The sequence below is a fragment of the Lissotriton helveticus genome, chromosome 2_2, assembly GCF_964261635.1.
Source record: "Lissotriton helveticus chromosome 2_2, aLisHel1.1, whole genome shotgun sequence".
Lineage (NCBI taxonomy): Eukaryota > Metazoa > Chordata > Amphibia > Caudata > Salamandridae > Lissotriton > Lissotriton helveticus.
The window spans coordinates 25,053,977-25,068,687 of NC_136060.1; the positions used below are offsets into that span (position 1 = coordinate 25,053,977).

Consider the following 14,711-nt stretch of genomic DNA (forward strand, 5'->3'; position numbering starts at 1 on the left):
GGGTAGAAGCCTATCCCCTAAAAGACAATACTGCCTTGTCCACAGCGAAAGCCCTTGTAAAAGAGTTCTTCCCCAGGTTTGGAATGCCTAGAATGGTCTGGTCTGACAACGGAAGTGAATTTGTGGGTCGTGTGATGAAAAGAGTGTGTGAAGGGCTAGGCATTAGGCAGAAGTTCCACGCTGCAAATCATCCCCAATCAGCTGGATTAGTGGAATGTTACAATGGCACGCTTAAACTTAAATTGGCCAAAATCCAAGCGAGCACAGGTCTTAAATGGCCTGACGCTCTACCCTTAGCACTCCTATCCACCAGAATGACTGTGCATTTGCGAGTGAAACTCAGCCCCTATGAAATAATCTTTGGTCGTCCAGCCAACATATGGGGAGTGCCTAGGCCCACGAAGTTTAGCGAGCTGCAACACCCTATTTTGCTTGACTATTTGTATGAATTGACGGCTAAATTGCGTGTTTTATATCAACAGGTCCACAACACCTTGCCTCCGGTCTCTGAGACACCGGGTCACTCCATTGACCCCGGTTCCTGGGTGCTTGTCCGCAACTTTCAAAGAACAAGAAACGACCAGCCCAGATGGACCGGGCCTCACCTCGTCCTCCTGTCTACAAGGTCGGCTGTTAGGGTGGAGGGGAAGGCAAATTGGGTCCACGGGATCCATTGTAAGAAGATACCCTTCCCTCTGCCACATGACCAATGGGTCCAGAAAGGAGGCACTGACTCAGAGCGCACAACTGATGAACGTGTAAAAGAAACTAACCCTGACTGTGAAAGCGAGAACATTTTTCGAGAAACTGTGCCACCACCAGAACAATTGAACTCTGTGGAACCTGAGCTACTATTCCTGGACCAGACAGTACCCGGGAAAAGACGCTACAATTTACGACCAAGAAAAACAGACTAAAGTAAAAGTGATTTCTTTTATGATCCGAGAGAAAAACCTGTGGACTAATAAAAAATGTGTTTTTTCCCCAAATCCTATTTTTGAAAGTGCAGATCTCCCATCTAGGTAACTTGCTTATTTTTGTTTTTTCGAACCGCCATCCGGGTTCCGCTGCTAGGGTCGCGGTTGATTAAAGACTTTTGGGTGCAGCTGACGACGTTAGGTCGCTGGTTCTGGTTGGTCCAAGGGAGTTGCCCTGGACTGACGGAAGCATCCTTTAGCAGAGACAACCTACCACCGCGGGCAGCACCTTAGAGAGGATGGAGTTTCCTGATGTGGAGAGGCCTGCCAAACAAATGAACTTTAAGCAGAGACTTTTTAACACGATGACGAAGAAAAGTTTTATAATAGTGTGTATTTTTATGCTATTCAGCGTAATGGTCTTTTTGATAAGCTATGTTTTATTCTCTTTTCATGTGACATTTGAGCCCACTACATCACCCATACCTCCTCCTACTGTTTCCTCTCATTCTTTCCACCCTCTGCCTGACCACGAATCAAATAGGAGATTAGAGTTCATTAATAACTCCTTCGTTCAGTTATTACACCAACACCAACTTGTAATGAACACAACTAACTGTTGGGTGTGTGGTCTCATGCCTCACACAACGGACAAAGGTATCCCCTATTTGGTCCTGCCATTTAGTCACAATGGATCAGTATGGGCATATAGGACAATGTTCATATATGCACGAGAAATCCAACCCCTACGTTCTGTAAAAGACAACCTCAAGACTAGCGCCCTAGTCAAAGGTATAGTTGACATGATCAAGGAAGTAACTTCTTACGAAGATACCCCGGATGATGAGATACTTGCATATGTAGGTTGGAACGTGACCGGATATGGCACTACATTAAGTGAGAAACAGCAAGCCAAGAGATAGTCCCCTATCTGGATCGTACCCCATCAAGGTCACCTGTGTCTGCAAGGTATTGGCAAGAATCCCAGAGCTCAGCTAGGGAAGAGTGTCTGTACAGAAACGTATGTTTTTGGATCTCAGACTTCCCCTGCGTTTCTAGCCGCTAAGGGTACTTATTTCATCTGCCATGATAGAGCCTATACATGGTTGCCCCCTGACTTCTCGGGCTCATGTTTTGTTTCATTCCTGTTACCTCCCACCTACACAGCAGCGGCGGATTACCATCGGACAAGGGTAGTTAGAGGTGTTTTGAGTAAAGAAGACACTGCAGCTCAAGAATTTGGTGACTTTGCAATGGGTTTTCTGCCGTTCTGGAGAGCCATGGCTAACAGCAGGAACATAAGGCAATTGACAAGGGTAGTTGAATCCACCGTGACTGAAACTGCTGGTGCCCTTAGTAACCTGACTGCTGAGCTCCAGTCGGATCGACTTATGACCCTTCAGAACCGGGTCGCTTTGGATGTAATACTTGCGGACCGAGGTGGAGTATGCAAATTGATCCAGTCCAGTTGTTGCATTTTCATCCCAGATAATGCTCCAACAGTGTACAGGGCCATCTCCAAACTACATAAGATTTCCGAATCTATTCATGTGGATAAAGGAGATTGGTCGTTAATGGGATGGTTCTGGGAACTGATATCTGCCTGGGGATGGAAAATTCTGATGGTCATTGGGATGGTCTTAGCCATTCTTTTTCTGTTCTGTCTATGCATACAGTGTGCTCCTGCAATATGTGGCCACTGTGCTACATCATGTGTAAGGAAGCCTGTGTCAAGAAATGAACTAAGCACTAGAATGATGTTACAGCAACATCTCAATGACTTTAGGAATATAGATCTGGACTCAGACTAACATGAGGATAGATTAATTGCCTATGTAAGGGCAAAAGGAGGGTCTGTGGTTCTGAAAATCTGGATTCATATAATAGTACTGGACTCGAGAATAAAAACTTCGTCGAAATAGGACGAATTTGGTATCAAAAGACCGAGAATGACGAGTACATCATGTACATGTATTTTCGGCGTATTCGAGTGACGATTCCACCTCGAAATCGTCATTTACATTCTGCCCATTTACATGTTGCCCTTTACATAGGCCTTAATCCAGTTGAATTTGATTCCACAAGGACACATACTCCTTAATCGACTTCTCCCTGACCTCAGTACAAGTTAGAACCATTGCCCCAGGCCGAACTCGTTAGGTCAGTTCCCTTCCAGTGGCCGAGCAAGATAGCATCTAGGCTCAACCGGCCATAAAACCATTTGAGCACGCACACCTGCCATATCTCGCTCACATCTTTTTCTCCACTCCTTTTCTTTACTTGCTTTATGATGGGGAGGTGACCGTTTTTATTGGGGGTCCAGCGATATCTGATGAAATGTTGGGCCTTGCCGGATGATTTGTTATGGGCAGCACGACATGAAATATGTACATGTCATCATGACTCTGCTTTTCTTTTGTAACCAGTAACTATAAATGAAATACCACGAATTCAAGGAATGTTTTGCCCAAGGCTGAAAATCATGTATAAAGAGAGAAGCCTGACTTCGTGAAAGTGTGCAGTCTCCTGAGAATATACCCGTATTGTACTTCTAGGACCCTGTTACCTTGGTTGCAGCCAATAAACTAATCTTTGACTTCACCTCGAAGACTCTGAGTTTCTGTAGGTCTGACTCAGGAGAACCCGAGGTCTCTGGGTGTTGATTCCCTGACACCGCTGGGTTACCGGTTCTGTGCCGGTTCTTAAAAACCCAGTACCTCAAAGCGTGGCAGGCCTCTATGTCGCCGACTTCGAGGCCAGAAACATTCTTCGCCCTGACGGCCCGTACACCTCCTGCATCCAACTTTGGAAACGATATATTGACGACGTCCTTGTGATCTGGACCGGCAATGATGAACAATTACTATCATTCTTCACATGGATCAATACTCTGGATCCTAATCTGAGATTTACTCACACAACCAGCAAAAACGAGGCTGTTTTTCTGGATGTGACCATCAGCGTTACGGGAACCAGTTTATCAACAAAAACTTATCACAAACCCACTGCGAAAAATAACTGACTGGAATTCACTAGTTTCCACCCTCGCCCACTGAAAGAGAATCTCCCGTATGGTCAGTATCTTCGAATCAGACGGAACTGTACCAATCTACAAGATTTTAAGTCACAATCAGAAGACTTAACACAGAAACTTAAGTCAAGAGGCTACCCCCAAATGATACTGAACAAAGGCTACAAAAGAGCAAGCAATCAACCACGGGATGCTCTGCTTGAGGATAAGACTGACCCTCCAACTGCAATTCCACTCACCTGTGTCACAACTTACAGTACTCTATCAAATAAAATAAAGAAATCGATTAACAAACACTGGAAAATCATATCCAGTACAAAAAAAAACCTGGGAAAAGCCCTTGTTTTCCTTCAAAAAGGGACGTAGTTTGAAAGATGCCCTGGTTCACACACGACCACATTCAAACCAAACACCCACCAGATCTGTAACTGAGATCTGGGGAATGCCAAAAGTGACAGGTCACTTCCCCTGCTCAAACTGCAGCGTCTGCCACCTCACAACCCATACTAAGACCCTATCATTGGAACCTAACAAACAGTGGACCCAAAGGAGCCACACCAACTGTAACTCTCAAAACCTGATATATATGATAACTTGTACTTGCAGTCTACGCTACATAGGCATGACAACCAGAAAGATTAAGCAGAGGATCTGCGAGCATAGGTCAAACATAAGATGCAAGAAAACAACAACTAAAATGAGCAGGCACTTCCTCGAACATAATCACACCACAAATGACATGCAGTGGACTGTGATCGAACAGGTGAATGCAGGCAACAACATCAGCAACCGCCTTTTCGAGAAGGAACAAAGATGGGTGTATCGTCTGGGGACCCATTTAGTGGGTTTGAACGATGATATCCCATGGAATTCAGTGTTGAAATAGAATCCCAGCGCTTTATTCACAAACTTTCCCGTTCTATCAGATACGTACGGTTGAATAACAACAGACCAAGCCTCTCTTACGTCCTCCTCTTTGACGTTATGTCTATACCAAACTCTTGGCTGCCTAGCAACCAACCAAGCCTCTTTCTGATTGTCCCCGGTCCACGTGACTATCCACCGGTCACCGACGCGGGAACTTGTAATTGGTTCCTTTTTTCCGGGCCTCTGATCCTGTTGGCCCTCTGACACTAAGCACCTCCCTCGCACTCGGGAGGGTCCTTCCCCCCGGAACTCCTAGCTCGCTACCAAACATACTTTAATCACTCACGGCGACCGACACACTATCGTCGGGGTCCAGTCTGAGGGTGATGCAGGTAGACTGAGGGTGCCTAGCGTCGAGGGCGTAAGTATAACCACAATCTTCAACACCCTGGATTCCAGCTAAACCACGGAGATAAGTACTTTCTCTGTTAATTTCTGACGATCTGTATGTTATTTCCTTTCCCAAGGGTGTGCCAAATACGCTACCACCCCCCTCCTGTGACCCATGGTGTACCGCTGTTACGCCATTTAAGTGAGACAATTTTAATTTTTATGTGTAGCGATCCGTTAGTCATTTTGACATATTGATCGCTTATGGGAAGTTTTCTTCTCCTTTTTATTGTCTTTTTCCCCTCCATTACTTAACTCACATATAGCACTGTGCACTTCGCTAGTGACTAGTGCTAAAAGAAACCCAGGGGCAGAGACGGTGACTAACATATTGTTATTGGCGCCACTCACTGTTTTTTCACACCGTTTGGAGCACGTAAGATGCACCACTGTGACCATAAACAACCCATTAATTGTTTGTCGTGTCCTCTATGTGTGTCTGTGTCTTTCTTTCCTTACAGGCGCAGAAACCGTAACGAAGGAAGCCTCCTAAACCAGGAGTTAATAGGAAGCTATTTTTTCTTCCTATTTTTCGCACTTTTTCACCATTATTATTTTTCACAAGTACACGTCCTTAGGTAAGGGTGGGCCTTAGCGTGCCCATACCGCCGGGGTTTAGTACATTTTAAATATACAGTCCTGAAGAAAGCCTGGTAAATCTACACCGTTTCGAAGGCAGAAACATGTTGACTGATTAAGGAAATAACCACCCAATTAATCTGTGGACTATTTTCCTACACTTATTTTTAATAATATGTCCCAAGTGATCTCTTAATAAATTATTTTCTGATACACCAAAGACATTTTTTAATCCCCTCACCACTTAAGTTTCTTTTCTCACAAGCACGCCTAACAACTCACAATACCTGCTCCGCAGTAGATCTGGCGTCGAAGCACACTGAGGAGGCACTCGGCCTCTTCAGTGGAGCCCAATGATGAAGCATGTCATCACCAGGTGGTGAGTGAGGGCTTTCCTAAAAACGTCCTGAATATGGCCGTTTCCTATGTGGTGCTCCACACATGTGTGTTTTTTCCAAATACCATATGACATCCTTTTTTTGTTTAAACGAATATAACCGGGGAATAAGGGTGTCCCTCAGATACTCCTTACCTCTCTCTTTGTTGGTATATACTTATCAGCGCAGAGCTGTGAGAGCTGTTCTTATTGAGTAGGACCTGATCTACTCTTTTAAATTCTTGTCTCCTTTTTGTGGTCACCATGTCGAACTTGGGACTAACGTACTCTGAATCAGAAGTATCAGACATCTTATCTGATTCCAACCTTTTCGCTGATCCTGCTATCTCACAGGTAATAGCCCACACATCTGAATGGGAAAAACTCTCAGAATTGAAAAGAGACAGAATACGTACCATTCTGCATGGGACAATACTGAAGCAATATCTGCTCAAAAACACCGCTCCTAAAGGGCTCCTTGTCACCAATGCCCCGTGAATCTTCCTCAACGATGCCACATTCCGAAAGGACTGGGCCATGATCGCGTGGCATTGCACACGCGATTGGCTAGTCCTAATAATCAAGACAGCACTGAGACTCTCCGAAACGCTCCAGATAGAAATACAAGAAACTGAATCACAGATCAAGACAACTATCACTGGCTACAAAAAGAAGCTAGATGAAATCAACAAAGAACTAAATGAATACAAGGATAACCTGATGCAGTCAAAACTCACAAAATTCCAAAAAGACTTAAAGAAATTCGAATTTGAGAAAGTCTACCCATATTCGTCAGACACCTTTTCCCCTCCGTCAAGAAATCCTAGCAACACTGACCAATCTGATGATGATTCATCCAATGGCAGTGGGTCGAGTAACGGATCCTTCAAACAAGGAAGGAAAAGGGGAAACAGAGACAACCGCAACAACAGAGGAAGGTCCGGCTACTATAATCCACAACATGGATGGCCTGTACCCCCTCAAATGGGTGGAATGGGAAACCCATTCCCCTTCCAACCCCCATTCCCACTGATGGGCTGGAATCCAGGTTTTGTACCACCACCCAACTTTCCGAACCAATACCAACAGCCTTTTTTAGAGAGGGGCCGGAGGGGACGAGGAAAGCGCAGAGGGTTCAACCAAGTATCGTGGGAAGACAGCGATGCAGTGGGCAACCACACTCGCAGCAAGACCCAACAGCCAGGGACGAGCGGTCTCCAAGCCTGATTACCAATCTTTCAGACAAAGTATTGTCTATAATCGAAACCAAGGTCCTCGAAAGAGGTCTAGGCTTTGTACCCGCATCCCGTCCTGATAAATTTAAGCTCCATTGCGAACTTGCTGCCTTTTTTAGGAAACTTAAACTAAAGGCTTTCTTTGAAAACAAAGAAGACCCAAATGAGGCTATCCGAAAGGGAGACACTGGACTTAGACTTGACTCTACATTTACTCCCCCTCCTCACACAGTACCGGCAGCTATCACTGCCTTTGAACAAGCCGTATTTCTGGACCTTGAAACCTGCACTAACTCTCCCACCTTTGGCAACTTTAGCACTGCGGAGTACCAGGCATTACAAAATCTACAAAAAGATCAGAGTATAACCATAAAACCGGCAGACAAGGGCGGTGGCTTGGTAATACAGAACACAGAGGACTATGACAAAGCATGTCGGGCCTTACTTGAGGATAGGCGGAACTACCTTCCTCTCACACAAGACCCCACTGAAGAACTCAAAGCTAAGATCGCTACCCGTGTCAGCAGTGCGCTGGATGATGGATATCTCTCCAAAAATGAGGCTGACTTCCTCAGTACCAAATGACGATGTAATTCCTTATTTCTACACCCTCCCGAAGACACACAAGAACCGGTCGCCCCCACCAGGACGCCCTATCGTTTCGGGCATAGGTTCCATTCTGGAACCACTCTCCCGTTTCTGTGATCACTATCTCAAACCTATCGTTCAGAACACCCCTACATACCTGAAGGACACCAAAGACCTTTTGCAACTTTTGAAAGATTATAATTTTGAAGAAAATACTGTAACTCTTGTAACACTGGACATCGAAAGCCTATATACCAGTATTCCCCAGGACGATACCATCAGAGTCCTGGGTGCAGCTCTTGACACAATAACCTGGAATCATCAGACCCCCAAAGAATTCATCATTGACTGTGCCACCTTAGCCCTCAAAGAAAATTTCTTTGCATACAAGGGCCAACTGTATCTACAGTGTACAGGCACGTCGATGGGCAGTACATTTGCCCCAAGCGTGGCAGGCCTCTATGTCGCCGACTTCGAGGCCAGAAACATTCTTCGCCCTGACGGCCCGTACACCTCCTGCATCCAACTTTGGAAACGATATATTGACGACGTCCTTGTGATCTGGACCGGCAATGATGAACAATTACTATCATTCTTCACATGGATCAATACTCTGGATCCTAATCTGAGATTTACTCACACAACCAGCAAAAACTAGTCTGTTTTTCTGGATGTGACCATCAGCGTTACGGGAACCAGTTTATCAACAAAAACTTATCACAAACCCACTGTGAAAAATAACTTACTGGAATTCACTAGTTTCCACCCTCGCCCACTGAAAGAGAATCTCCCGTATGGTCAGTATCTTCGAATCAGACGGAACTGTACCAATCTACAAGATTTTAAGTCACAATCAGAAGACTTAACACAGAAACTTAAGTCAAGAGGCTACCCCCAAATGATACTGAACAAAGGCTACAAAAGAGCACGCAATCAACCACGGGATGCTCTGCTTGAGGATAAGACTGACCCTCCAACTGCAATTCCACTCACCTGTGTCACAACTTACAGTACTCTATCAAATAAAATAAAGAAATCGATTAACAAACACTGGAAAATCATATCCAGTACAAAAAAAACCTGGGAAAAGCCCTTGTTTTCCTTCAAAAAGGGACGTAGTTTGAAAGATGCCCTGGTTCACACACGACCACAGTCAAACCAAACACCCACCAGATCTGTGACTGAGATCTGGGGAATGCCAAAAGTGACAGGTCACTTCCCCTGTTCAAACTGCAGCGTCTGCCACCTCACAACCCATACTAAGACCCTATAATTGGAACCTAACAAACAGTGGACCCAAAGGAGCCACACCAACCGTAACTCTCAAAACCTGATATATATGATAACTTGTACTTGCAGTCTACGCTACATAGGCATGACAACCAGAAAGATTAAGCAGAGGATCTGCGAGCATAGGTCAAACATAAGATGCAAGAAAACAACAACTAAAATGAGCAGGCACTTCCTCGAACATAATCACACCACAAATGACATGCAGTGGACTGTGATCGAACAGGTGAATGCAGGCAACAACATCAGCAACCGCCTTTTCGAGAAGGAACAAAGATGGGTGTATCGTCTGGGGACCCATTTAGTGGGTTTGAACGATGATATCCCATGGAATTCAGTGTTGAAATAGAATCCCAGCGCTTTATTCACGAACTTTCCCGTTCTATCAGATACGTACGGTTGCCTAACAACAGACCAAGCCTCTCTTACGTCCTCCTCTTTGACGTTATGTCTATACCAAACTCTTGGCTGCCTAGCAACCAACCAAGCCTCTTTCTGATTTTCCCCGGTCCACGTGACTATCCACCGGTCACCAACGCGGGAACTTGTAATTGGTTCCTTTTTTCCGGGCCTCTGATCCTGTTGGCCCTCTGACACTAAGCACCTCCCTCGCACTCGGGCGGGTCCTTCCCCCCGGAACTCCTAGCTCGCTACCAAACATACTTTAATCACTCACGGCGACCGACACACTATCGTCGGGGTCCAGTCTGAGGGTGATGCAGGTAGACTGAGGGTGCCTAGCGTCGAGGGCGTAAGTATAACCACAATCTTCAACGCCCTGGATTCCAGCTAAACCACGGAGATAAGTACTTTCTCTGTTAATTTCTGACGATCTGTATGTTATTTCCTTTCCCAAGGGTGTGCCAAATACGCTACCACCCCCCTCCTGTGACCCATGGTGTACCGCTGTTACGCCATTTAAGTGAGACAATTTTAATTTTTATGTGTAGCGATCCGTTAGTCATTTTTACATATTGATTGCTTATGGGAAGTTTTCTTCTCCTTTTTATTGTCTTTTTTCCCCTCCATTACTTAACTCACATATAGCACTGTGCACTTCGCTAGTGACTAGTGCTAAAAGAAACCCAGGGGCAGAGACCGTGACTAACATATTGTTATTGGCGCCACTCACTGTTTTTTCACACCGTTTGGAGCACGTAAGATGCACCACTGTGACCATAAACAACCCATTAATTGTTTGTCGTGTCCTCTATGTGTGTCTGTGTCTTTCTTTCCTTACAGGTGCAGAAACCGTAACGAAGGAAGCCTCCTAAACCAGGAGTTAATAGGAAGCTATTTTTTCTTCCTATTTTTCGCACTTTTTCACCATTATTATTTTTCACAAGTACACGTCCTTAGGTAAGGGTGGGCCCATACCGCCGGGGTTTAGTACATTTTAAATATACAGTCCTGAAGAAAGCCTGGTAAATCTACACCGTTTCGAAGGCAGAAACATGTTGACTGATTAAGGAAATAACCACCCAATAATCTGTGGACTATTTTCCTACACTTATTTTTAATAATATGTCCCAAGTGATCTCTTCATAAATTATTTTCTGATACACCAAAGACATTTTTTAATCCCCTCACCACTTAAGTTTCTTTTCTCACAAGCACGCCTAACAACTCACAATACCTGCTCCGCAGTAGATCTGGCGTCGAAGCACACTGAGGAGGCACTCGGCCTCTTCAGTGGAGCCCAATGATGAAGCATGTCATCACCAGGTGGTGAGTGAGGGCTTTCCTAAAAACGTCCTGAATATGGCCGTTTCCTATGTGGTGCTCCGCACATGTGCTTTTTTTCCAAAAACCATATGACATCCTTTTTTTGTTTAAACGAATATAACCGGGGAATAAGGGTGTCCCTCAGATACTCCCTACCTCTCTCTTTGTTGGTATATAGATGTCAAAGATACAACAAAAAACCTCGTGGCAATGGAGGACAATGAACATTTATACACCTCCCCTTTTTGCTGTTATCAATCAATACTATCTCTGTAACAGCTGTAATCGTGATGCTGTCCAGAGTTTACCATTTCTACGAACTTGCCTTGAAAATCAACAAATACATTCAAAACAATATGTACTTTTTTAAATAAAACAATAAAAATAAAAAGTTCCACTTTAAGTTTCCAATCTACCTAGCTCTCCAATGCAGTAAAGTACATGCCACAAACAAGTCAACAAGCAAAGCAATCAGCAGAAGAATGGACTAAACAAAAAGTTGAGAGAGGATGTGAGAGTGACCGAGAGAGAGAGAAAGAGAGAGCGAGAGAGAGAGAGAGAGAAATGTGACATTTGCAGGAGCATATTACAATGGTAAAAACAAGGAAGGTTTGGATAATTAAAAGATTCACTCAAGCTGTCCATTTTCAGTGGCATCACAAATACTTAGGAAACCTTTATAGCATTTTATTAAAAACGCGACTCACCCCAGATTCTTTAAAGTCAGACAGCTTGGACAGTGATTTATGAGAGTTGGAAATCTGCAGTGAGAAAAACATCTCTTGCACCTTTCTGGGCGGTGTCTGTAAAACCAGGCTTCTATGCTACGTAAAGGGAAGATGAAAATGTGATGCACAGTTGAACTAGTCCTTCACAGATTCCATTCAAGAAAGCACCAAACTAATTATCATTCCACCACCATACGAAATAGAGATGTTTATGCAACTTATTCTAGTTCATCTACAGTATTAATGCATGTCATTCTCCAATGCGTGGGCAAAGGAGAATATGAAAGTCAAGTAATGGTTTTCCAACTCCCTCTTTCTATGAATTCCTCAAAACATGCAAAACGTGGGTTACATTATAGCAAAACGTGGGTTACATTATAAACAGAAACACGGTTAGTTTTCTTACTATCAAGCTGCTTGACGAACTTGCATTGCCCTTCTTGGATATTGGCGGGAAAGCAATGGATTCCTTGTATTCATCCTAGTAGGAAAAACAGTATCATGTAAATTAATGAACTTTTTTCATATAGCTACCAAGCATAGCAAATGTTTGCCTAAGAGCATGTTTAGGTTTTATATTATTAACGGTATTTTATAAAATGCAGATCTTCCCAATCTGATCTCATTGGGTGCAGCATAGCTGTATTAAAATAGTGCAATGAATGATACACAATAGTAACATAGGATACAAGAAATCCAATGTTTAAATTCTCAACCAACATCTCCCCGACAATTGCCATTAAATTAATAGCAACATCCCTCACACCTAAAGACATACCGAGATACACTAGATGTGATAGTGATGAGAAGGAAAGCGTGTCCCAAAAACTCTGTGCTATGACCGAAAACGGATATCATGTCTACGCAGATCTTAGCTCATGGTGAGGTGGAAACCTACCCTTACTTGGCGGTGAGCAGCAAGCAGCCGCCACGTAAAAGGGATTCTTTTAGGATTGAATACTTTTTACTTCAGAGGTATTCACCATAGAGTTTTGTGGACTCGAACAATATACCATGTTCAATGGCTTCTACAGTAAGTTGGGGAGCAGAATAGAAATATCCTCTTCAGGGGAAGCGGAGTGCGTTTTGGGAGGCTTAGGAACATGGAATTTTCACAGTTGATCAGTGAAAATGCCCTAGTCTTCAGGTGAAACGAATCAGCAGACATAAATAGACTGATACCCCCAGGAATACCAACCCAGATCCTTTTTGAGAAAAACCAGCTGTGAAAGCTTTAAGAGGTGGACATAGCGGTCAGGAGTAAGTGGGTGTTAGTGCTGGTTGTTGTAGGAATGGCCTCCACTGTGTTCCATGTCAAGCAGGAAGACACAAAGGCACATGAGAAGAACCCTGGTGAGGAAAACTTCAAACGACAGGAGCCAAGCCGAAAACTTGGGTGCAGAGCATACTATAGACAGCGATCCCAAGGAATAAATACCAAGAGGCATGGGAGACAGGGGAACAGAGGGACACGATACAACAGGATGTCACTGGGACAAGAGATTCTAAAACACTATAATATGGGAAGTTGAGGAAAGAAAAGAATGGCAGACCAGGGGACAGTAAATACGTAGGGTCCCATTCACAGAACTAACTTAAGACTTAATCCTAAACTTACTACCATTTTGGTGTTCACAGAAGGCACTTACTCATTTTGGTTTTCACAGAAGGTATTTACTCATTTCGGTATTCACAGACTTTAGGACTCCTAACTTTAGGTCTCCTAAATGCCTTCTGTGAATACCGAAATTCTTAAAATTAGGATTTTTCTCAATTTAGTAGTAGTAAAGTTAGGACTCCTAACTTTAGGACTCCTAAATGCCTTCTGTGAATACCGAAAGTCTTAAAATTAGGATTTTTCTCCGTTTAGGAGTAGTAAAGTTAGGACTCCTAACTTTAAGACTCCTAAATGCTTTCTGTGAATACCAAAAGTCTTAAAATTAGGATTTTTCTCAGTTTAGGAGTAGTAAAGTTAGGACTCCTAACTTCTGTGAATACCAAAATGAGTAAGTGCCTTCTGTGAATACTAAAATGGTAGTAAGTTTAGCATTTTGCCTTAAGTTAGTTCTGTGAATCGGGCCCATAGAGTTGATAACATGCTCACTAGAAGGTCTGTCAGAATAGACAGCAGGACCAAACTCTGACATACATCCATATAGCTTGTATGAAAGCTTGGGTGATCAATCACTTTTAATGAGGGGTTCCAGCAAACACCAAAAGCTCACACTGCTCAAACACACATTGTTTCGGTGGACAACAGCAGAGGCAGTTCCCCTATCTCTATTCTGTGACAGCGGCGTCGGAAGGCGGCTACGGTGTGTGCGGGCCGTCCCGGGTGTCATCACTGAGGGGGGGACAAAATGGCAAAAATATGTGTTTTTAAAATAAAGGAAAAAAATGGGGCTCATAACACTTTAAAAATATATATATATTATTTAAAATGAGTTTAATAAGTTTGTCTCACAATGAATTAACCTCAACAAGTTAACATTATACATACTGAAACTTTTTAGTACAGTCAACGAACGCAACAAAACACGGCTGGTGACAAGAAATTTTCCGCACAGGGTACCTTGATACGCCACTGTTCCGTGATTCCATAAACCACAGACTTCAGACGGCCCTGCAAGAACCCAAAAGCATCAAGAGACCAAGCACATGCAAAATACCGTGTTTCACTTCACCGGCCTAACATGTACACGTGCCCTCACTAGAAGTGATTGACATTACTTCCATACATAACCTAATGCCTGGAGCTCTCGTTGTTTAGCTTAGTTTCATGCTGTTTTTATATAGCACCCAAGCCATCAAATGCCTATGAAAACAAAAACGAAGCCAGCTAACATAAATCTATTTTCGTAACCTCGGGAAAATATTTTGCCTTCTCGGTGATAGTCTGAAAAATAATGTTTCTGTCTCTGATAC

At 43.7% G+C, this 14,711-nt stretch overlaps 1 protein-coding gene across 1 annotated transcript in view; it reads right to left on the reverse strand.

The window, feature by feature from the left end:
* Positions 1–14,711, reverse strand: part of LOC144821717 (uncharacterized) — a 714,421-nt gene that overhangs the window by 667,000 nt on the left and 32,710 nt on the right. The window contains exons 2-3 of the mRNA XM_078678931.1: positions 12,193–12,267; positions 11,766–11,882 (exon numbers count right to left, since the gene is read on the reverse strand). Of these exons, the coding sequence (XP_078535057.1) occupies positions 11,766–11,882; positions 12,193–12,267 (192 nt within the window). The remainder of the gene's footprint in view (positions 1–11,765; positions 11,883–12,192; positions 12,268–14,711) is intronic.